Source organism: Chelonia mydas, chromosome 15 (genome assembly GCF_015237465.2).
Source record: "Chelonia mydas isolate rCheMyd1 chromosome 15, rCheMyd1.pri.v2, whole genome shotgun sequence".
Taxonomy (NCBI): domain Eukaryota; kingdom Metazoa; phylum Chordata; order Testudines; family Cheloniidae; genus Chelonia; species Chelonia mydas.
Genome location: NC_057856.1, coordinates 33104996 through 33130167, shown reverse-complemented (window position 1 = coordinate 33130167; position 25172 = coordinate 33104996). Strand labels below are relative to the sequence as shown.

The 25172-nt window shown below is 44.7% G+C and overlaps 1 protein-coding gene across 4 annotated transcripts in view; it reads right to left on the bottom strand.

Annotated features, from left to right (window-relative positions):
* Positions 1-25172, bottom strand: part of ZNRF3 (zinc and ring finger 3) — a 215182-nt gene that overhangs the window by 21051 nt on the left and 168959 nt on the right. For 2 of the 4 annotated variants that reach the window (XM_043529314.1, XM_037878692.2), the window contains one exon: positions 2838-2912. The exons of 1 other annotated variant lie outside the window; for it this stretch is intronic. In XM_043529314.1, the coding sequence (XP_043385249.1) occupies positions 2838-2912 (75 nt within the window). Of the gene's footprint in view, positions 1-2837; positions 2913-19536; positions 19636-25172 lie in introns of all 4 variants that reach the window. One more of the 4 variants, XM_043529315.1, reaches the window with a different exon arrangement.

The following is a 25172-nucleotide window of genomic DNA, read 5'->3' as shown; positions in this document are numbered from 1 at the left end:
GAAATGGCTACATGCGGAGCTGCACAGGCCAAATCGTAGTTCCCTTTAAGTGACGGCTGGGAGCAGGAGGTAAGCTTGTAACAAATCGTGGGACAGAAAAAAATGGGGCCATTCTCTTCTATACATAATGTGCAGGCTGTGGCAGAATAAAATGACTGATCAACTTAGCAGGTGTTTGTCTGCACAGCAGGATTCTTTGTTTAGAGTTTGCAGGCTCTGAAATTGAGAGCTTATCCATTAAATCTAGGCTTGCAGGATATGATCAAAGGAAGCCTTAGGGTAGGAAAAAAGGCTTGCAGGAAGCCCTCCTTTTTCTTTTCTGGGGGGGGATGGAAGAGGGAGTTCTCGTCCTTAGATTACTCTTGCAAACCTGGGTCATGGCTTTTAGTCAGGACAAGGAGGCTTTAGATGTGAAGGCACTGGATGCAGCAGCTGAGGGTGTCAAAGTCCCTTTTAAGTAACCATTGTAAATGCATTTTTTCACTAAGGATCTCTGAGACCACCGTCTGGGCAAAGCCAAAATTATCCCACTTTTCGTTGATTTAAAAAACAACAAGTAGTGTAGCATATATGCTGGTATGTTTCCACTAAGCATTTTGTACTCACTACCTCTTCCAAAGAGGTTAGAACTGAAAAGGATATATCGTCCTTGCTTTCCTTTTTCGTAAGAAAGGAATACTAGCAGGGAAGTCAGGGCACTGAGTTCTCTCTTAATGCCAACACCTTATCTATTTTCAGGACAAGTTAATTAAATATCCCTTATGCCAAGCGCTCCAGATTCTGAGCCCAAGTCTGCAGGAGAATAGTCAGAGGAAGAAGGGGATTCATTTTTCTACAAAGACGACTACTTATCTGGAGGCTCTCAGAAGCTTTCCTATAAAATTTATCAGGACATCTTGGAAGCCACCTTTTTCCTAGGAGAGTAGCTCAAGGAGGACAGGGAAAAATTTGTGGGGGTCACTTGGATCCATGCTCAGGACCTATTCCCAGAGATCACCAGAGTAGCTTGATAAGAAAATTGGTGGCTCAACAAAGAAGTGGCAGGTGCAGACTCATCTATAATATCTTTAAAGCACTGACCAGGGGCTGTAACATGACCACACATGAAGCACCACATTAAGGAAACCAGTGTCTTCAGGTGGAGTAATATCCCTGAAAGGAACGATTCCGAGGCACTGGTGGTTGTCAAGGGTGGTAGTACTGAATCTGGTGATGGGCATTTGGGGCAGTGGATTGGATGGCCCAGCCATCATGCAAGCATAGGGCAGATTCCCACTGAGCAGATTCTGACCACACGTCCAACAAGCCCTAGCGCTGTCCATGTCTGTACTGGATATCGTTCCACTTTCTCCTGGAACCTGACTGCTCCCTTGCTTGCAGTGAGGGGAGCAGCATGCAGTGAAGCACTGACTTCAGTCCGTCATCCACCCCTGCAGGACCCTTCCTGGTCAGCAGTGACCTCCCACAGGGCCGTTGCTCGCTATTTTTGTACTACCATGTCTGCATCCAGGTGACACCACTACCCCTGCTGGCCCAGAAACAGACTAACGACGGGGAAAAACGAGAATATCAGGAGAATAGAGAAAGGAGGGCTGTCAACAGAACCTATGGGTGCGGGGCTAAATCCTCAAGATCAGAGCAGAGCTAGTGAGAAGCTGTATGCTGTGGCACGGAAGCAGCAGACTGAGAGTATGAGGAGGCAGTTGGAAGGTTTATATAGGGAGAGCAGTTTAGGCACCAACATTCTGAGGGTTTCACTTGCTCCTGTGGCCAGTGAGTTTCCACAGTAGAGGATTCCTTCCATGTGTGAAAATCAAGATTACTCATGCAAGTAAATGTTGCAGAATTAGGACCTAAGTTACATGTAAGTGATCTGATTTAAGATTTTACACCTCCACTTGCAGATAGTCTCTAATATACATGCTCTGTACTCAATTTTCAAACACGTTTCTTCCAGAGTTGAAGCAAGTTCTTTCAAACCTAATCATGCAGGCTTTTATCCATGAGGACTATACACAGGCCCAATTTAAACTTTCATACTTGAGCTATTTTTGTCGTAGCCCTGTTCAAAAAAAGCATAGTTAGAATTTTTTTCCACACTTGTAAAAGTATTTTCCTGCTCCCATAACTCAGAACTGGTTGAAGAGATTTTGCTCAAACTTCCGACAAAAACACAACCCCACCCTCCCAAAGTGAATAAAAGTGACACACTCTAAACCAACTCCTCTAGTAAGAGGCAAAGCCTGGAAAATGTCAGTCCAAAAAGTGAGAAAACAGGGGCATAAAACAGAAAACATTTTGCAACCTGAACTGCAGTGGCTGCTGCTAGCGGGCACTACACTGAAGCATCCTTCCAGCCTGTACATCAAATGCTCTCCCTTTGAGATGAGGGGGGTGAAGGGAGCATCCTAGACAACACAGCAGTGGATTACAACAGTGTCTCAAAAAAAGGAGTGAAAAGACTGAGGTGGTACTTAGTGCGTGTGTATGCTGGGCAAAGGGGAGTACTCACCTCCCCGCTTTCCTGGGACCTCACCCTCTCCACCAGAAAAAGAGTAAATAGAAATGCAGCAGATTAAAAAGTAGGAAACAAGACAGACCTCTCTGGCTTTACCATTCCCCATCACCCTCAGTCAGGGTACTTGCTTGAAGAGTGGGAGGGAAAAACCCAAACACCACATCCCCAGAGAGAAGAGCAGGTGTGTCTATTGTAGGACAGCTCTATTATGAGAGCAAAGAACACAGCTCACGATTCAGAGAGTTTGGTGTACAGCAGCCCTAACAGTGAGGGTAAAGCTCATAGAGACTGGGATAAACCTGGGCTCCCTGCTTTGTACCTGGTCAATGGCATCTGGGTTTTCAGACACATCAAAGATGACAGCTGTGGCTCCTCGCTGCACTGCCCGCTTTGCCTGCAATGAGAAAAAGATAATGCCCCTTTAACACCTCCCAAAAGGGAAATGTCCCCTCTGCCCCCTAACTCTTCCCATCCCAGCAACCAGTGCCACTGCTAGGCATAAGCAGACTAAGCATGCTTAGGGGGCTCTCTATTTGCTTTCTTAGTGTGTGTGTATGGGTGGGGGGGGGGTTATTCCTGCTTTGGGCCCCCAAGGGGCTAGCACTGCCTCTGCCAACAGCAGCCTACCCTTTCCCACTTTCACATGCAGGGCAGGAAGTAAACATGATTTAAATGTTGTTTTTATTTCCATATAATCAATTCAGAAGGCAACTGCAAATGCAGGGATAACTGAATCTCTAGTGCAGGGAGGAGCCAACCACTCCAGGGCATCCATGGTGCCCTTCCCGGCCCCACTCATGCTCCTTTTGAGCAAGTTAATAGTCTCAGATGAAATTTAAACTTTTTAAAAAACATTTCTTAAAACTGAAAAAATTAAGTAACCTGGAGAGAAGCCCCCTCCACAGACCACATAGGAGGGAGGGAGTGCTGTGGGGCTCCAGGAGAAAACCTTTTCTGCAGTGAGGAAGAGGGAAAAGGGTTCACCTTTGGCAGGTCTATAAGGAGACAGGGCCATTACACATGTCACCTTTAAAGTCTCCTAAATCCATTCTCTCTCTGCAGTTGTGCCAAATTCTGTCCAGTGAGTGTGTATTCCTCAGATGTTTTGAAAGGACAGTGCTATGTCTGTCCACTAGAGGTCAGTCTTACTGCATGCAGCATCTCCACCCACAGAAGATCGATTCTATTTGATTTGTGAAGGGTTTATACCAAGGGACCATAATTCAGAACTGGAGTGACCAAGAGCCAGCCGGGGACACTGTATGTATTAAAATCCTCTGGGATAGTGAAATGGGAGCTGCAGGCACCTTTCACTGCAGCTTCTGTAAGTGTCTCTGCAACCTCGACTGAAATGCTGTCCTATAACTTCCTACAGCAAACAGTCATCACTGGATCTTCACAGCTAGCGCTACACCTCCCATTCAGGCATCCATGAAGGACTAGGTTTCCCCCGCTTCCTCCAGAAAACAACAACTGTCACGGTAACAGAGAGAAATCACAGGGCCCTGACCCTTTGTAGAGAGACCAACGCAGCAGGTGTTTAAATCCAACAGGAAATAAACAGATGGTACAAACATGCCTTTTATGGAATAATACTGAGGTTTTACTACATGAAAAAAATTGGCTGCAAGCGTGAAGGACTAACTGGTCATTTTCTCTGCTCCATTCTCTCTTTATTGTGTTTTCATTTAAAACCTAATAAAACACATCAGACAGCACCTGAGGGAAACCAGCTCCCAAGAAAGGGTCTCTGCCTCAGCCCAGCAAATATTTATCTCCTTTGAAGTCAGAACACCTGGCTAATCGCTAATAGCTGTTGGGAATGAAGAGCGAAAAGGAATCTGATCTAGTAACGCTCTTCTTCTTTGCCATGGAGATGTGCCAGTGAAGTGGCAATTCACTTAGGATTGCCCAGAAGGGTTCTCTCACAGATGCCCAGCACTTGCTCAAGTGTTTCAGGGATGTAGACTTTAGAGCCTATTAGAAAGCAGTTCTTTCTCAGTGTGCAGGGATCACATGTGAAGAGCTTTTGATCTCTGGAGATTATTATACTTTTGAAGTGTGTCTGGGTTTGGTTCATTTTGCATAGAATGGTGAACAAGCAGGTTTACAGTAGGTAACCCAATAAATTACCAAAAACAAAGTTTGGTCACTCATCACTGTCTTGTAGCACAGAATCATAGAAGTTAGAAGCCACTTTGACTCTGAAAGAGAGCATCCACCCAGAGGTTTCATGCAGTTTAATTAATCCACTTTAAATTCACTGCTTTAGCTCATTTGAATTAAATTTCCTGAGGTCCCTGTGTAGATAAGATCTTATTGATAGGTTCTTCTTTTAGTTATAAGGAGTACTCTGCAGACTTGAGAAATTTATAATTATTTGATCCTGAGACTCATTAGGTACAATTTTGGGTTGCTGCATCTTGACTTTTTCCTCCCCCGGTACATGCTAAAGAACAAAAAGGCCCAGTAGCTCTTGAATGTCAAACTCTTACGCCTATATTTTCTGTAAGCTGAAGATGACAAAGAACCACAATGCCTTCAGCTACTAGCATCTGAGTACCTGTGGGGCACCACACACCCTTGTGGCATATTTCCAGATAGCATGTTACAATATCTACTGCATGTTGCAGCATTAGCGCACCACTGCAATAGCAAGCTCCTCTTCCACAGACAAATGAGAGGCTCAGCACAGCACAACTGGTATTGTCTAGGCTGGCTGGCATGAGACTTGGGGGAACCAAGGGATGTTACAGCTATGTGAAGAGTAAAAGCTGAGAAATGCTGCTGTATTAGTCCACAAAGCAGCACCTACTTATAGAGCTGCTGAGCAATGGTATCATAAGTCCAACCACTTTGCCAGGAACAAGATTAGAACAGCTGACATCCTGACTTGAGTGCCCCCACCCCACATCCAACTTCTCTGCATAAACTTTAATGCACTCAGCTCATTAAAGAAAGTGAATCCCAGGAATATATTACAATACCAGCTTTAATTCCTAACCTTAATAGTGGTATCAGGGGCATAAGTAACATAGGACCACGGCCCTGGTCCAGGAGATATAGCAAAGCTTTTGATACAGTCTCCCACAGAATTCTTGCCAGCAAGTTAAAAAAGTATGGATTGGATGGATGGACTATAAGGTGGATAGAAAGTTGGCTAGATTGTCAGGCTCAATGGGTAGTGATCAATGGTTTGATGTCTAGTTGGCAGCCGGTATCAAGCGAAGTGCCCCAGGGGTTGGTCCTGGGGCCAGTTTATTCAACATCTTTATTAATGATCTGGATGATAGGATTAACTGCACCCTTAGCAAGTTCGCAGAGGACACTAAACTGGGGGGAGATGTAGATACGATGGAGGGTAGGGATAGGGTCCAGAGTGACCTAGACAAATTGGAGGTTTGGGCCAAAAAGAAATCTGATGAAGTTCAACAAGGACAAGTGCAGAGTTCTGTATTAAGACGGAAGAATCCCATGCACTGCTACAGGCTGGGGACCGACTGGCTAAGCAGCAGTTCTGCAGAAAAAGACCTGGGGATTACAGAGGACGAGAAGCTGGATATGAGTCAGCAGTGTGCCCTTGTTGCCAAGAAGGCCAACGGCATATTGGGCTGTATTAGTAGGAGCATTGCCAGCAGATCAAGGGAAGTGATTATTCCCCTCTATTCAGCACTAGTGAGGCCACACCTGGAGTATTGCGTCCAGTTTTGGTCCCCCCACTACAGAAGGGATGTGGACAAATTGGAGAGAGTCCAGCGGAGGGCAACGAAAATGATCAGGGGGCTGGGGCACATGACTTACGAGGAGAGGCTGAGGGAACTGGGGTTATTTAGTCTGCAGAAGAGAAGAGTGAAGGAGGATTTAATAGCAGCCTTTAACTACCTGAAGGGGGGTTCCAAAGACGATGGAGCTAGACTGTTCTCAGTGGTGTCAGATGACAGAACAAGAAGCAATGGTCTCAAGTTGCAGTGGGGGAGATTTAGGTTGGATATTAGGAAACACTAGTTCACTAGGAGGGTGGTGAAGCACTGGGATGCGTTACCTAGGGAGGTGGTGGAATCTCCATCCTTAGAGGTTTTTAAGGCCCGGCTTGGCAAAGCCCTAGCTGCGATGATTTAGTTGGTGTTGGTCCTGCTTTGAGCAGGGGGTTGGACTAGATGACCTCCTGAGATCTCTTCCAACCCTAATGTTCTATGATTCTGTATTAACACATTTTATATGCACTAAGCATTAGAGAGTCTTGATAACACACAACATTGCATTGCAAAAGCAGCAGAAGAAAGCAGGCCCACTGGTCCCAGTAAAATACAAAATGTAGGATATTATACCACAGAGATCTGGTTGTAGACAAGCCAATCATGGAAACTGGGGTTAAAGAAATGCCACTACCCCTTTCTGCAGCAAACTTGCTTGGCTAGTTTCACTTTAACCAATTACACCCAGGCAAGGCAGGATTTTGCTAGGCCCCAGGCAAAGGCAGAAAAGTCAACTTTACTTTTAATTCTCACTTGTCACTTTTTCCCTTTCTCCACCCTTGTTATTCCTATTTCCATAAAGCTGGCCACCCAAGCACAAGGCTAACAAGCATGCTGGTCAGCTACTGTTCCCCGAAGCATGAGTCAAAAGTATGACACAAGTAACCCTCCATCAGTCTACGGACTGGGGATTGGAAGCCCTGTCTCAAAAAGTGCCCTGTTTTCAAACTGAAACTTTTCATTCCAAAGGAAATTACATCTCTCTCTCTCATGGGGCGGTGAGTTCTATGGGCCCATGGTGCCCAGGCACCAGGAATATTCCTGTCCCAGGGGCCTGGCTCCAGCAAGAATATTCCTGTCCCAGGGCCCCACCTCCCCTGCCCACACACACTCCCCCCACGCTTCCCCCCGGCCCCACCTGCTGCCCCCAGGGGATTTAAAACAGCCCGGGGGCTCCCACCGCCACGCAGCAGCACAGCGGGGCTGAGCAGCTTCCTGAGTGCTCGTTCCACGTGGCTGCCAGCAGGTCCTTGCAGCCCGTGTGAGGGGGCTGTGCCGCTGCGCGCTGCCCCCCACCCCAAACGCCCCTGCGGCCAATGGAAAGCTGCAGGGGCGGCGCCTGGAGACAGCAGCATGAGGAGACCCCCCGGCCTGCCCCGCCTAGGAGCCGCTGCCGGAGAGGGTGCCCCAGGTAAGCATCGAACCCCCCCATCCACTTCCAGAGCCTGCACCCACACCCCCTCTGCAAACACACCTTTCAGCCCCCAGATTTCCTCCTGCACCCCCACCCCCGCACCCCCTCTCACCTCCAAACTCCCTCCCAGAGCCTGCATCCCTCACCCCTCCTGTACCCCGCCCCCTGCCCAGAGCCTGCACCCAGCACCCAAACTCATTCCCAGAGCCTGCACTCCAGACCCCCTCCCCCACCCAAACTCACTCCCAGAGCCTGCACTCCAGACCCCCTCCCCCACCCAAACTCACTCCCAGAGCCTGACCTCTGACCCCTTCTACACCCAAATTCCCTTCCAGAGCCTGCACCCCTCCTGCACCCCAATCCCCTGCCCCACCCCAGAGCCTGCACCCAAACTCCATCCCAGACCCTGTCCCCCACCAAACTCCCTCCCAGAGCCAGAGCCCTCACACCCCCTGCACCCAAACTCCCTCCCAGAGCCTGACATCTCACCTTTTCTGCACTCGAACTCCCTCCCAGAGCCTTAGGCAGGTGTGTGTGGGAGTTTGCGGGGGGGGGGGGGTCTGGGCACCCCCAAAATTTCTACAAACCTGCCACCCCTGCTCTCTCTCACACACACCCTCACACCCACACCTACACACCCACACACTAAAGGCTGAAAAGGTGAGGGGCAGCACAGTCACTTCAAAGACTGGGGATTGTTTTCTTTGCCTGTGTTTAGATTCTGATCCTAAGGGTGAAAACAGACCCAATGTGTGAATGAAGCTATTACAGACTCTGACTCATTACATCTCCACAGACACTAAAATCAAGTCTCTGACCAAGTTACCAACTTAATAGAACCACAAGAAGCAGATTAGAAAAAGGGGCTCTCCTCAGAGTAAATATAAAGGAAGTGTAATTCAGTTCAACAGTGAGATATGAAAGCTTCAGATGTGGAGATATAAGTGGGTGTTAGAGCGGACTTGGATGGGGGCAGAGTGCTTTTACACATACAATACACATGCACACACTATGGATCCCGTTCCAGCATTCTGCTCAACTCCACTCTCCATAATTTAGTTGTAGCTTGGCCTGACCTTCCAGGTTTCCCTGGCAAGAGATCAAAGAGTGGAAGCCACAAACACACCACAGAATGCAGTCTCTCTCTCTCTTCCCCCGCCTCCACCGCAGCCTCTCCCCTTCTGGTCCCTTTCCTTCCCCCGCCCCTAGTTTTTAAAACCACAGCACTTTGTTGAGAAGCAAGCGAGTGTGAGCAGGCTGGGGCCTGAATACAGGCATATTCTTCATCTGATTTTCAGCTCTTTCCCTTAGCTCTGTGAAGGTAACTAAGCAAGAGAAACCTTCGCACCTGCACTGCAGGAGAGGGAGGAGCAGGCAGCTGCATGTCTTCCACCCCACAATAATAAAGAGAACTCTTTAAAGTTGTGGGGCAAAGCCTCATTGCTTCCACAAAGGCCTCTCTTCCCCCCTCCTAAAAACATCTTGATGGATAATTAAAGTCATTAAACCTTTGAAAGTTTCCTATCTGCTGCTTACTCAGAGCCCTCCTGCTTACTGAAGATGCAATTTAAGCCCCACTTAAGAAGATACTACTTCATAAAGTGCCTTTCGGCATTAAAAATAAATAAAATATCAGTTAATGTTTGAAGAGTACTTGCTACTCTTAAAAAAAAAATGTAGCAGCCAAAATGTAAACCAAGAAGAAAGGTAAAAGCTCAAAAGGTAGGAGGTTACTGCACAGAAGTTATAACATGCAGAGTCAAACAGCAACACATTTCCTTAAGTCTCAGTTCCCACACAAATGACTTTGGCAGAGTAAAGCTACGCTGCAGATACATATCAACCTATACTACTTTTCAAGAGCATTAGAATTAAAAACAAGAAAGAAATGGCCCCCCCTTTCCTCTTCCCAAAAGTTAGAACCCTCAGAAACAGAATTATTGTTGTAGTTGTCACAGAAGGTACCAAACTACTTTACTCTCCCTTGTAGAGCAGGCAGCCTCCCATGTTCCTTTATCTGCATGTGGAGTATGAAAAATAAATACCACAGAAACTGGACTAAGATCTGGTTATCATACATGTCTGCCATAAGAAGTGTGATATCTGGCACCATTCTAACTTTTGCCCTTTTTAAAAAAGTGCTCTAATTTAATTATTTGAGCATTTGCGTGGTTGCATATAGAGATATGCTAGCTCTGTGTATAATATTTGGGTACTTGGCAGCCACATGGAATCATAGCTCCTTTCAGGCTTAAGCCCTAGGCACCTGAGATGCTGACTACTCTCTGCTCCTGGTAGGAATGGGCATTTAATGAAGACTAGGGAATGATTGCCTTCAGCATGCTGTGTGTCTAATCAGGAATCTGTAAAGTTCTACATCTCACTCTAATAGATAAAACCATAAACATCACAGTCATCATATGAATAAGATTTAGGAATTCTCTACCTGGCAAAGTCAGGTCACTTGGTGTCTTGCTTGACAAACTGAACCTTAATTCCACCATTTCCTGGGATTCAAACATTTTTTGGGAGGGGAAGGGAGGAGGGGAACGGGACATTATTTGGGTCTTTTTTTTTTAAATTTTTTTTTAAGTCCAATATTCTTGTAAGATAATATACATTCACACAACTGGTTTGGGCTTGCAATCCTAACTCCACCATAAAACTTAGTTGTGCGTGTGGAAATTGCCTTAGCATCATTAAAAAAACCCACCAAGGCCCACTGGACAGGAGCCATTTCCAGCAAACCCAAGAAAGCTGACAAGAGCGGAGGCCTAACCCAGCAAACATCTGAGATAGAGAGGGTGAGGAAGTGAGGCAGAAGTCTCCTCTTCACCACAGTTCCTACCTTCCGTTCTTTGGCAGAGTCTCATCTCCAGAAAATCTCTGTAGGCCCTTGGATCAAAGTTGGCAGACCCTGGAATCTGTGGAAGGGCAGGGCCGTCCGTACAGAGGCCCTGTACTCCTGCCACTGGCTCTGACCACTAGTCACACTCAAGTCCCTGATGCTGGCTGACTTGGGTCCCAAAAAGGGGAGTCTGCAGAACAGTAGATATAGCCTGCAAGCTGGCATTACTTTTCCCAGGAACTTCCACAGAGCTTGAAAGGGGGTAATATGCCTGCTCTCCAATCCTGTCACCCCTATCTCTACCCCTCCGCAGCACTGACCCTAGTCCACATTGAGGAGGAGGCCTCTATAAGGTCCTGGCTGGAATGCTGCTGCAAAAGGAGCTGAAGTCCTGCACATGGATTAAGAGGGGTGTAATGTGGCATGTCATAATTTTCTTGTTACATTCACATACAGCAAGTGCATTTCTATATACCATCTTAGTTGAGTAGGGCACAGTCATACCTCAGGATGGGATCCAGAAGCTTGGACCATTTACATAGCGGTCCTGTGCTTGTCCTATACCTGTATAAATTAAGTTGACTGTACTGAAATCACTGGACTCTAATTTTCCCCTCTTGTTGACACCTCAATTAATTGTACTAACGCAGCCCCAGTGAGGAAGAGGAAGTCAGAACCCAGGTATAGAGGAAAAACCTTTAGGTCTGATATTCAGAGATGCCAAGTACTTATGGCTACTCTCTGCCCAGTTGGTTTCAGCAGAGTCCCATTTATAACTCTGTTTATTGATCACAAGTTCACACAATGAATAGGGCAGAGGTAGCAGACAGCATCTCTGATAGTCACAGGTGACATCAATCTGCCATGCAGAAATAGCTTACACCAGGGGTAGTCAATAGGCAGACCATGGGCCAAATCCATATCGCCAGACGCTGCTGAATGGACCCTGAAATCTTTTTATTTACTTACCACCATTATTGTTGTTTTTTATTTTCTTGACCAAGAAATTTGGACCTTGACAAAAATAATTGACTACCCGTGGCCTACACTTTGCACAATCTGACTGGGAAAAGCATGATCTTTGGGAGTAGAGAAGGTAGAGTGCAAGTTTGTGGCCATTCACAGCACTGTAATATTACAGAGTGATTCAGGCAGGGTGAACAGCCTGCTAAGGAAGGAAAAAAACCTATCCTGTTAATTAGCAATAATTGCAAGGGAAATGCAGACGACATTGTTCACAAGAGTTTAATGATGATTTTCTAGCAATGTCATGAAGCTTCTGCCAGCAGTGAGTGATATAGGTTGCATTCCAACATCCATCCTAACCCTTCTTTTTTCAGCTGCTTATAAACAGATTCAGCAAATTCCATTTGGACTGAAATTTTCTCTATGCTTGGTTCCAACCCCCAAGAGTTTTTCTGAAAGTATGAGCAAAATCAGTGCAGCTATTCTGCACTGTGACAGTGTGTAAGCCCCTCTTCCCCTACCCCCCATACTTCCTGCTTTTCTGAGAAAATATTTGTATTCCTCATGAATAAAAAAAAGTAAAAATTAACTAGCTTAGTACTTTCAATATTAGGACCATTTAAAGTGGCATTTTCACATCTGTACAGTAGATTCTTCTACTTGTTTTTTTGCCTTTGTTGAAGGCCATCAACAGCTCAATGGTTAAAGATGCCTCAGATAATGCCACTCCAGTTTAGCATGAGCCTGGCAATTGTGCACTGCAATTTAGCAGTACTTTTCTCCTGAAAAAGCACAAAAGAAAATTAAATGTAAAAATCCACAGTGTCTTGTTTGTTAATGGTACTATATAAAACACAATTATAGCTGGCAATGCTGGAAAGTTACGGGTGAGAAATCAAGCACTCAAATGTCAAATCGTAAAAGCTAAAGGTTCTACTGCAACCCATTAGAACTCATCTCATATGAAACCCAGACCAGTAAAAATGTGGCCATGTATCAATTAACTTAACAAAGCCAAATATACTCCAAAATAAAACCATCCTTTAGATCAGTGATACTCAGACCTCAGCGGTTCAGGAGCCAAATTAGCAATCTCCATTACCCAGAAGAGCCATGGTAGTGTGAATTAATTGTTTCATTTATTATAGTACTTTATATATTTTAATTCCCCCAGCAAATAAGTTTAACTTAGTACAAGTTGATAACTTAATTGCTTAACAACATAGTAAAAGCATCCCAACTGGTTAATAATTAAATCACACAGTGTTTTAATATCTTGTGCTGCAAAGAGACACATTAAAGAGCCACTTGCGGCTTGCAAGCTGTAGTCTGAGTATCATTGCTCTAGGTTATCTAGTACATTCTTCCTGATTATTGCTGTATATTTAGGGTCAGATTCTGTTTTCAGTTACATTGGTGTAAATGCAGAGTAACTCCTTTGATTTAAGTGGAACTACTGTGGATTTACACGACTGTATCTCAACAGACTCCATACCTTAAAACTGTAAGATCCCTGGGACAAACCTCTTTATTCCTTTGTGTTAGGAAGAACACATTGTCAGCAAGTAAACAAATTGCTAACAACATTACCTAAGCCACTTTACACAGCTCTATAATTTTCTCTTCCTGTTTTCCATTGTAACTGAACATGGCAGCCCCTTTACGGACACTCACTGCTGTCGAGTCACTCTGCCCTTTAAGGAAAGGGAATTGTAGGTGATTCAGTCTCCAGGCAGGGACTGATGGCAGGTGTACTCCTAGATGGGTCATACGACAGAGGTATCATTCTGCTTGGACTCAATAATAGGGAGGAACTGACAGGAGAACCAGCTGAGAAGAACCGGAGGAATAGCTGAGAGAAACCTGCAAGGAATGGGAGGGGCTGGGAAGCTCTCCAGTCATACAGCCCTGGTCTAGGACTGACTGACCCCACAGGAAGCGGACCAGAAAAGGAAGAAAAGTGGTTTGGAGTGAAGGGGACATGTTGCTCCACCATTCACACCTGGAACCCAGAGATGAGTGATGGGTCAGAATCCCCTAAGCTGCAGCAGCACCATCAAGAGGGACAAGCAGATGCCCCCAATAGAAGGAGAAAGAGATACTGTATCTGAGTGCCTAGTGAGGAGCCTGACAGGACTAAGTCCAACCAGGGTTGAAGGACCAGAGAGAGCAGAGTGAGACTGTTTTGTTTGGACTGGTGATTTTGTTGATCCCAGAAGGAGGGCAAGGGGAGCGAGCCACACGTTGTTTCAATATCTCGATACAGAACGGTTCACCTCTAGATGGCTGGTTTAAATCCAGCCCAATTTGGTAGTGAGTGAAATTTATTACCATCTGATGGTGGTTCAGTGCGCCATGTGAAGAGACTTAATGGGTCTCAGTCCAGGTCCTGGTGAACAGAAATGCTGGTAGTGTGAAGACCAGACTAAAAAGACCTGATAATCAGTTCAGCATAATGTGTAGAAAGATTTTAAGCTGATCCTTAAAGAAGCTGGTAAATGTAACAGCTGCCCAAGGCAGCGTGACATTAGTTTTGTTAGAGTTGATCAGTAACTGTTTTTAGAAGGAACAGAAATAAGAGAAAGATGCCAAGCGTCAATGGAACAAAAAGAGGAATTAGATAGAATCTTCTAAGCTAAACAGTTAATATTCTATGTTTAGCTGAAGGATTAAAATTGGCAGTCCCAGATTCAAAGACGAATGTATGCAGAGGGTGAAGCGCATGTGTTGCATAAACCTTTACAGTGGTCTTAAACCTTAGCTGCAAATGAAAGTCATCCTGGTCCAGTTAAGGTTTTAAAATGTTTTCATTCCCTTAGAAGATATCACACCATAGAACCCGGAGGGGACTGAAATAATGAAGGCATTTTAGAGTTCTGGGTCAGAGAGGCCTATTTGCTCTGAATCCCCCACTGGTGATCATCACTCAGAAGGATACAGAGGAAATAATCTTGTCAGGTTAAGATGGAGAGGCATTACCAGACAGCTTAATCTAGAGGAAAGGAAGAAGTTGAGAAAAAAAGCACAAGACAGAAGTGTGGGGAGGGTCCCAGAAATTAGATCTTCAGTGTTACTGAATCTCCTCCCCAAATCTCCAATGCTTGGGAAACTTCCAGGAATATTTTTGGATGGGAAGGGAAACAGGGAAAGTGCTGCACACCCTGATGCAGCTGCGCCACCGTAGCGTGTCTGGTGAAGAAGCGTTATGCCACTGGGAGACTGCTCTCCTGTCAGCATAATAACTCCACCTCCGCGAGGGGTGGAAGCTGCGTCAGTGGGAGAGCGTCTCGTGTCGACATAACGCCAGCGTGAACACAGCTTAAATCAATGTAACTTACATCACTCAGGAGGGTGTCTTTTTCACACCCCTGAGCAATGTAAATTACTCCAACTTAAGCGGTAGTGTAGACCAGCCCTAAGTTGCTAGCCTTAAGGAGGGGGGAGAGGGAGAGCGCAGGAGGGATGTGATGCCTTTAGTGAGAAGAGAGTCTCAATCTCAGCAGCAAGAGGACCTGCCAGAGAGTCCACTGGCTTCTTTTTAGGACTCAATCAAGTTCCATTAACTCTAATGTGATAGGACATAAGAAAGCAACAAAAAGCCTGTGACTGACCAACATCAGCACAGCACTCTGTATGAAGGCCCTAAAAGCTTGCAGGATATAAATAGTTGATTATGTAAGAGGCAATCTCTGCGTTCCACCTTCTGGCACGGCTTCACCCTACCAAGTATGTCTTTAATTATGCAACACTGGTGAAACCAAGTTAAGAAGAAAAGTTGCCTTATGGAGTCTTCATTAGAAATTATACCAACGCCACTAACCTTCATTCATTTGATTTAAGTCCCCAGTCAGACAAACTTTGACAGTCAAAACTTCCTCACATTATGCAGGTCATATTTGTATCACAGCTCAGGACACCCTGATCTGGAGAGCTGTAGGGAAATGAGCATGTTACAAATTGAGAGAGGGACTGAGTCCTGGGAACAGGAGGTAGGGCAAGCAAGGCAGATAGTTAATAGCTCTCTTTGTTTAGTCTTACATTCATATAGAAATAGCAACAAATTTCAAATTAATAAGAGGGCAATAGGAAGACTTAGTTATTAGAAGTGGCTATTTGGTTACAGGGCGACATAGCCAGCGGAAGGGGAAGAGGACTGAAGTACAAGAGTTTGCACATGATGCAATGTGACTGCATTTTAAAAAACGGACTATGTTTTTTAACTGAAGAAAAACTCATCTGCCACCCTTCAGTCTACCTCCACATACTGTTCTCTTTGCATATGTTGGGCCCTATACAACTCTGACAATCAATTACCAAAAGTTTTGGTGAGCCAGAGGGTATGCCAACATGAAGATAGATGGAATAGCAGTTTAATACACTTGTCTTTGATGCTATCGCAGCATATCTGGTTCAGAAGACAATTCAGAGAAGAGTGTGATGCTCTATTCCCTTGAGGACACTGCCCACAGCACAAACTCGGCCAGCTAACATCCACGCCATCAGGTACAGAGACAACAGGTCTGGATATAGAATCAGATCTTGGTTCTGTGATATGTCTGGAATGACTGGTAGCTTGAATGGGGGTTGAATTGATAGGTACCTTCAGTTCCATGTATCAAAATTGGCATACCCATTCCAGAGCTATTAAGCTGACCTGGAACATGTTCGGTTTTATCTTTCACAGAACTCTGGTGATTAGAGGGATCAGCGGAAATGCACAGAGCATGTTAGTGTGCCACTGAATGAGAAATGCCTCAGAGGGAGCCTGGGCTCATTCCTCTCCTGGAACAAAGTATGACTTTTGTTGTTGAGATTGGTTGTGAATAGGTCCATGATGGGAGCATCCACTTCTGAAAAATTTCTAAAGAACTGAACCCGTGAGAGATCTTTCATGGAGAGAAGAGCATTTTTTGATGGGTGCATCTGCTAAGTTATTTTGAGTCTCAGGCAAGTGCAGGGCTACCAGAATGATGCAATGCTGTACACACCATTACCATAGGAGAATGGTCTCTTGACCCAGACGAGATGATCTTGTGCTAAGTACACAGACGAGAAGGGGCATCACTATAGTATTTTTCTGTTAAAATATGGATGGTTGTGCCATGAATTAGTGGTCGAGAGGACCTGCAAGCTAGAAGAATGGCTCTGAGTTCTAGTTGAAATCCTGCCAGAAGGACTTCAGACCCTGTCAGCAGATGAGCCAAACGTGCCCCCAATCCTGTTTGGAGGAGTCTGTCACAAGAATGTTTGTTGGAACTGGAGACATGGTCATCACCCCTGGCTGACACTTGGCCAACCAGAGTAGGGTTGACATGGCATTTTTGGGGAACAACTACTTCCTAATTTTGCTGTGTCTGTTTGGCTGATAGAGACTGACTTCAGGCATCCCTGAAGTGGATGAGATGCAACCTGACGTGGCAACACATAAGCGCAAGAGGCCACATGACCCAGAAGACAGAGGCTCTCTCTGTCCTTGGCTGAGTCTGAAAATCTGATATAAGATAACTCATGGTGCTGAAACTGCCTTGAGGGAGATAAACCCTTACTAGCTTCTAAATGAGAAGTGTCCCAATAAACTCTATTGACTGAGGATTGATTTGTCTCAATTTATCTTGAATCCTACTGAGAAATTTGGAGGACCAACTGAACTGCCTCCATGATCTGGTTGGCTAGAATGAGGGAAGTCACCACAGGTAAGGAGGATACATTGTGCAAGTTTTGTCTCCACAGGTGAGCCACAAATGAGTCACATTTGGTGAACATCTTTCTTGCTATCAAAAGGCTAAAGAACAGCCCTCTGAATTTGTAATGTATGTCCTTCATTATGAAATGCAGGTATTTCCTGTGAGATGCAAGGGTGGAATTGTGAAAGTTCACATCTTGCTAGTCACAAACTAATTTACAAGATCTAGGGAGGGGATTATAGAAACAAGGGGACTGTTCTGAACCAAAACTGATGAATGAACCTGTTCAGCCATCTGAAGTCCAGCATAGGATGCCATCCTCCTTTCTTCTAGCAAAAATAATTTCAGATGAGGATCGCTTTGGGGCGCTCTTGGAAAAGGATCTACAAATTAAGCATTTTTCAAGCACATACTGCTCTCCAAGGCAAAATAAAACCAACCTTCCCCCCCCCGCCCCGAACATTTAACATACCCATCATTTAAGGACATAGCTACCTCACATAGCTGGACAGGTTTTAAAGCATGGAGGTGCTTAGCTTGCACCATAGGGACAGTGCCATGGTACTGAGGTAAAAGGGAACAAACATGTTTCCTTTGTTTTAAAGTCAGGGTATTAAATAACTATAGGAGCTAACACTAACAGGGAGACCGAGAAAGCTATAGCTGTAGGGTAGCCAAGGAAATTCTGTCTTGCTGCCACAAGTGGTAAGAAGGAAGTGAGTGATGGATGTGGCTGCTCCACCCTTTACACCCTTGAGTGAAGGCTTGAGAATATGCAGGGAGCATGTGTCTTGCTCCAGTGAACGCTGTTGACCAAAAGAATCCAATCTCATATGCATGCGTGCCTAGAGTGGGATCCATGCAGACTTTCTCTTTTTTCTTTGTGCCTTCCCTCTGGTGAGAGAGTAGCAAGTACCATCAATAGAGGATGGTGAGCAAAGTAGTTCTTCAATTACGGACCGAAGCACTGCTTACCCAAATCTGGCATCTGAATGACAGGCAAGATCTAATGCACATTATTCCAAGAGCCTATGTTATCAGCTTGGTTGACTGATGCTGAGGCTGGAGGTTTTACTGCCTCCCTGGCAAAGTAAAATTTAAGTGGCTAATACTGGCAGGCTTTGGCATGAAAATCCAGTCAGATAGATTTGGGCCTTGCCCAGACACATGAACCACCACACAAGTGTCCAGTTCTGCAAAGATGGAAAAGCAGATCCCACATCACTTACAGGCCTTCTTAGACTAGGCTGGCCATGCCACCTGTGTGGCCTCAGCACCCTGAAACTGTGAATGGGAAAGAGCTCTCTTCTGTCTTCAGAAGAAGGGGTTGGAAAACAAAGCTAGATTAAACTTTTAGTTAAGTACAGTATGAAGATCTGCTAAGTAGAGTGGTAGTGAGAGTCCTTAAACTTTTCACTGTGAAAGAAGAGAAACGGAGGTGAGCAGGGGAAGCATACCGATTATACACTCAGATTATACATCAGCTCCAATGATAGAGGTTTGGTTTGGCAGAGGTTCCATGATTAACACCAAGAGTTACCATATCCCACAAGTGAGAATGCACCAGAACAGAAGAAGAAAGACAGATCCATGCTTCTGACTTTTGCTTGGAACAGGAGTCTCTCTTATTTCCAAGTAATATGTTCCCTTTAGGACCTAGGGTGCACATGATGACTTTAAACCATTTTCCACAAATTAGTCTTTTGTTTTTATTCTACAGCTTGGCACCAGCGAGTTCTAGAGTGCTGTATCTACATCTGGGAAAAGAAAGAAAAATGCTCTTCTCTGAGACAGTTACCAGCACCTTTCCATTAACTTGATGGTTGGTACATGTAATAGGCACCTCCTATTTGGAAAAAAACCAGAAGCAGCCCAGCAAAATCCGTTTATTTGTTTAAAAAGGCATGACTGGATTGTTTGATACTGCTTTTGGTTTAAAGCGAAGCAAAAACTTTAAAATACATCCTGCAAGCTAACTGTTTAAGTAGGCAAGAATTTATTAACTCTACATCCCTTTCACTATCCATAATAAATAACGTTAGCAGCTGCTACTATTAAGGAAAAAACTGCACAAAGATTTGTTTAATGAATAGAAGAAATCCCGTTCCCAATTCCAACAGATTTACAGTTAAACCTGCAAAAAGGGTGGTGTGTCAGCCACAGGCTAAGACATTCCAGTATAGTAACCTGCGGCATACTGTTTACCTGAGAATCCTGCATGAAACCCACAATGTTATGTCAAATATACCTACATCATTAGGGTGGATAAACCCTGAAGCTTTTCTTGGTCCCTCAAAGCTACCAAGGGTACAAGAATGTGTGAGATATTTGGACAATATAGTCATACGTACTAATCCCTGTGTTGAAATCAGTCTCCGTATCACCGAGATTTCTCTGTCCAACAATTCTCTGGCAGGATTTGAAAGCCAGACCACAGGTCAGTTTTTCATCTGAAAGTGGGGAATGGAAAGGGATGATATCTAAACTGCTAAAGGCTGAAGTTACAAATTAACCTGCTGACCTGAACACTCAGCTCTGCTATCCTGAGCACTAAAGATTCATCTTCTATACATATGCTATAGATATTGCATATGGGGTGATGATAGCCAGTACTGGGTAAATGCAGAGTGCACAGCAGTTTTCTATAAAAAATATGAAGTCATGGACCATTTATCAGATTCACAATCTCCAAAACCAATCTTGAAACAGAGGCACTTAAGACATAAGTAGTCTAAAAAGGATGTTTGTTTGTAGTTCTGTCTAAATATGTAATCATGTTTACTATGGTGTATACTACTAAGGTCTACAAAACTAAGTGCCTCCCAAATACCCAAAATCTGAAGAAACCATCTCTCTCTCTTTTCCTTCCCAGCCTATAGAAGAAATAGTTTACTTGGTTTACAGTTGAGGGAAAGAAAGAAAAACTTAATAAAGTAAAGTGAAAGTGAAGAAACAGTTTTACATGTATTTAGTTCTGAATATGGAGACACCCATGGTCACTTCTCTGTCATGGCAATGGGTTCCATAGGCATAGGGTCTAGCTCCTAAGCTCACAAACCTTTCCCTGTTGGTTGATAGTTTTGTTGTTCCAATATGATACAGTTGTTGTGAGGGGTCAGAGTCACAAAGGGAGACATGATCTCAGGAAGGTAAAGTCAATCCCATGGCGGGGTCTGAATGTCAGGAGAAGGTCCTGGAACTAGATTCTACTTAGTGAGGAGCCAGTACAGCAAGTAGCGCACAGGGGTGATGGGTTCATGGTGACCCAGGCTGCTAATCAGAAGGGCTGCTGCATTTTTTTTTTTATCATTTGGAGTTTTTGCAGGGTGTGACACTTCATTCTTAGATAGAAGTTGCAATAATCAAATCCACACAAGTGCTATAGCATCTAGTATATTCTCCAAAATCACCTGCTCTGACATATAGCAGCAGCCAACTCGAAGGAGTCTATTCCATTCTTACCTTGGAATTGAAGGGATTATTTTCTTTCAGAATGAACTACAAACGGCAAACTGGCACCAGGACAAGTAAAAGGAGCGTATGCGTACATGTGCTCTGGTGAACATGCTCTGGTGCAGAGAGGAAGAAAGAAAAGATATGGACAGTAAAGATATGGCTGGGAGGAAGGTTTTCTGAGTTAACCTAATCTAATTTCAGTCTTCTATAGCACTTGTTCCCACAGTATCTAAACTGTGAACAGAGGAAGAGTTTAGGTACCTTCTAACTATGTCAGAGGCATAGGGCAATATGATAAAGCCAGTCCTCCCCCTTCAGTGTTTTCTATAGTTGTGGAGGGAACTAGATCCCCTCTTTGTTAGGGCACCATTATACTAAGGCTGAGCCCTGCCCAGGGGTTTTCAGTGTGGTTAGTTTGTCCATACCCTCTTTGTCAGAAAGTTCTATAATATACCCATGCAGCTGGTCACACTCTGGACCTGATCTTCAGTCTATAAGTCAAGATCAGTGACATCACAACACAGTCAATTGTGAGACCTTCCAGCTCCCAAACAAGACAGACCAATGATCTTGATTCACCCATGAAGACTCCATAACTCCCAATACATTCTGAAACCTGCTAGAGGTCAACAGCACTCCATCCACTGAATGATGAGTCAAGAACCTGGTTAATCATTGTCATTATGTATGAGACTTGATCATCAACACACTGCCTCCCAAATGGCCCCTTCCTTCTTATTGCCCACACAGTGCCTTAGGTTTCTGATGCTCTGTACTGGCTGATGGGAAAGGAGTGGAACCTCAAGTACTGATGGTGGATAACAAAGGCTGATACAGACAAATACAAAACCTAATGAATTCCTTAAAGCCTGTATCATCAGCCTTCAATGAACCTACCAAAACTGACCCTCAGGAGCTATCCAGAGTGGTAAAGTGCTTCATCAATCCCGCATGTCAACAACTTGCATCATCATTGAGCACCAACTACTGTGAAGAACTATCATCCTACTTTGTATATACATTCTGGAAGCCTTCTCCAACAGCATGGATGCACCTTCTGCGCATCCACCAACCAACAGCCCACCTGCATTCCCAGAGATCAATACATTCACACATGAAGTAGTTCTGGACAACCAGAGGGAGTCTTGGTCCAAAACTTGTAAATTTGACCTATGCCATTCCTAGCCTGTGAAAGAGTCACGAGCAACTGGTGCCACTCCTGACTGAAACAGCCAGCACCTCTTTCAAAGAAAGAGCTCTCTCTTCTTCCTTCAAAACACATATGAAACCCACCTTGGATACATCTGTTCTAGCCATCTATCACCTGGTGTTAACCTCTCCCCCTTCCTGAGCACACTCAAAGAAAGTAGCCAAAGGCCAACTGCAAGCTCATTTAATTGAAGGCAACATTCTAAGACCAGCACAATCTGAATTCAGCATAGAACTGAAACCACTTCAGTGGCACTGATGGATGATATCCTGCTCTCAGTGGACAGCAGGCAGACACCCATTCTCGTCCTCCTGGACTTCTGTGCAGCCATCAATACTGTTTACCATGAAATACAGCTATCTTGCCTGAGAAGGCGGACAGGGGTCCAAGGGAATGTGGTAAAATGATGTGAGTCTTTCCTAGATGGACTCACCCAATGAGTATTAACGGGACATAGCACCTCCACTACTAGACCTTGCGCTTGTGGGGCTCCACAAGGATCAATTCTCTCTCCAGTCCTTTCCAACATTTACAAGAAGCCCCTAGGCAAACTGGTCAGACAACATGACTTCAGCATCAGCAATATGCAGGGAAGCACAGCTCTACCTACCCTTTATCGCACACAACCACACCACTACCAGCAGGACAGCCCAGTGCTTGGATGAGATGGGCTCATGGATGAAGAATAGCTGGTTGAAGCTGAACCTGAGCAAGACAGAGGTGATACAGTTGGGCACAAGAAAGCATTTTGAAGAGTTTGCTGTGACGGTGCAGTCTCCTTTGGTGGAAGGTTCACAACCACAATTAGTCAATTCAGTCTGTAGTTTAGGAGTACTCATGGATTCCTTGATGATGGCAAGCTCTCATGTAGCAGAAGCCATACGTAATGTTTCCTGTCATCTCTGGCCAGCTAGGAGACCTTGTCCTATCCTGGCAGACAATGACCTGGCCTCAGTTATTCACACCATCATCACTTCTTAGCTGGACTACAGCAATGTGAATAACTTGGCCTAAAGCCTTCAGCCCTTAGGAACTTCAACTAGTACAGAACGCTGCAGTGCACCTCTTCAACTACACAGGCTACTGCAAGCAAACAAATCATCTTCTCCCTGCACTATATTTCAAGTTAAGTTTATGGTCTAGCCCTATATCTTCATGGTCTCTGTGCCCCATTCCTGGGATACCTAAAAGACCCCCTAAAGATTCAGGATGAAGTCTATGGTAAAAACTACACTCATCTGGCACAGAAGAACTCTCTACAATAAGGGTAAAGTTCACTTGTGTAAGAAAAATTTCTGAGGGGCCAGTTGGAGACTGTGGTATGAATTCCCCAAGGAATTAAGGATCACCACAAAGCTCACCACCTTCTGCTGCAAGCGAAAGATGCATTTCCTTGACCTTGTCATCTCTAACAAATACATAGAAATATGCATATTTCAAAAAACCCTACCAAAACAAGACACTCCAGTGCATATGCGCTCCAGACTCTGTTGTTTACCTCTCTCCATTATGAAAACTGATCCTTTATTCCTACCCTTTGTTTCCTTTACTGATCCAAGAGTGGAGCTTCCCTCTTATCACATGACCACATAGCTTCCTTAAGAGCCTTTGGTGACAGACCTTATCAAAGGCTTTCTGAAAGTCCAAGTACACTATATCAACTGGATCACCTTTATCTGGGATAGGAAGGTTGTAGAATCCCTGGCATTGAAGGTTTTTAAGAACAAATTAGATAAACACCTGTCAGAGATGATCTAGGTATTCTTGGTTGTGCCTCAGCCTAGGCAGCTACATTAGATGACCTCTTGAGGTCCCTTCCAGCCCTACATGATTTCTATGATTCTATGGTGAAGGCATGTCATCACTCTATATACACGCACTGAGTTAGCAGCAGTATTGCAGTCCAGTTTTTAAGTACAAGTACCTTCAGCTATATGATTAACATCTGTCTTATGTGGCTCATTCTTGCACACGGGGGAAAATGGTATGTGCAGTGCAGTGTTTTGTAGGGTTTTTGTTTCTTTAATATATACAAGCTGATCTGTGTTTTTCTTGTAGAGAAAAGCAAGAGAAAAGGAAGTATGCTTTCCACTGGGACTGGACGGTGGTAAAGTTTATTATGGTCCTTAATTCCTGAGACAGAATTCATTCCACAGACTGAGATCGGCCCCCTTAGAAAAAAACTGTCTCCTGCATAGATGAGCTTTACCCTTTTGTGATAGAGAGTTCCATAGTTCCCCAGAAGCACAGTCGTGAGCTATGGGTCCCCATCCCAGAGCTTTAGGTGATCTTTTAGATATAATGGGCCCAGGGGACTTAAATATAAAAGAGAGAGCTTTAACTGGACTCAATATTCTATGGGAAACCAGTGCAGAGAGCAGAGGACAGGTCTGACATGTTCATGGTAACCCAGGTTGTTGAGAAGGCATGCTGCTGCATTCTGTACTAGCTAAAGTATCCCAAGGGCTGATGGGTTCATGACCAGTATGACCAACAGTACTGTAGTCAAGCTGGAAGTTAATCAATCATGTTCAACTGAGGCCAGGTCAACATCTCACAGGATGGGATGGAGTCTCTTAGTCTAAGGGGTCTGGGGGGAGGAAGCAAAAGAAGCAGCCATGAGTATGGCAGAGCTAGCATCAGTGAGGAACACAAGAAACTGCGGACTGATCTGACTAATTTTGGATGTGTACCTTCAACACAAGGAGGCTCATCCATTGCTGCAAACTCCTCAGAGTGCTTCTCTGACTACCACCACAGCTCCACCTTACTTGGATTTAGGTTCAATCAGCTGATCTTAATTCATGAGCTGATCCTGTTCAAGCACTGGGTCATCTTTGTGGTATTGGTATGGTCATATCAGATGAAGGACAGACAGAACAGTGCGTCGTCTGCATATTGCTGGCACTCGAGCCCCTCTCATTTCACCAGTTCTAATGGCTGAATGTAGAGGTGTAATTTCTCCAAGATTAATCTTTGGGTTTATCTATTTTAGTGCATTCTCTTGGTACTCTGGGACAGCAGTATCTCATGGTCGACAGCACTAAATGCAGCAGAGCGATCCAGGAGGATGAGAATACATGTCAGATGAGATGGATTTCTTCATAGGAAGAAAAGACTGATAATTTCCATGGGGTACACGAGCAGTGCCAGAATTCAGACTCAGTTTGCTTCTAACTTATGCTTTGTTCTCTCCCATTTTTCTTTTGGATTTGGCAAACTATCTACTAGGCAGCACGTGTCTGGGTGATAAGTTCCGTGGGCATGCTAAGGATAAAGATGCACTGCCTGCACTGGCTCAAGGAAGTACTCTGATTTGGT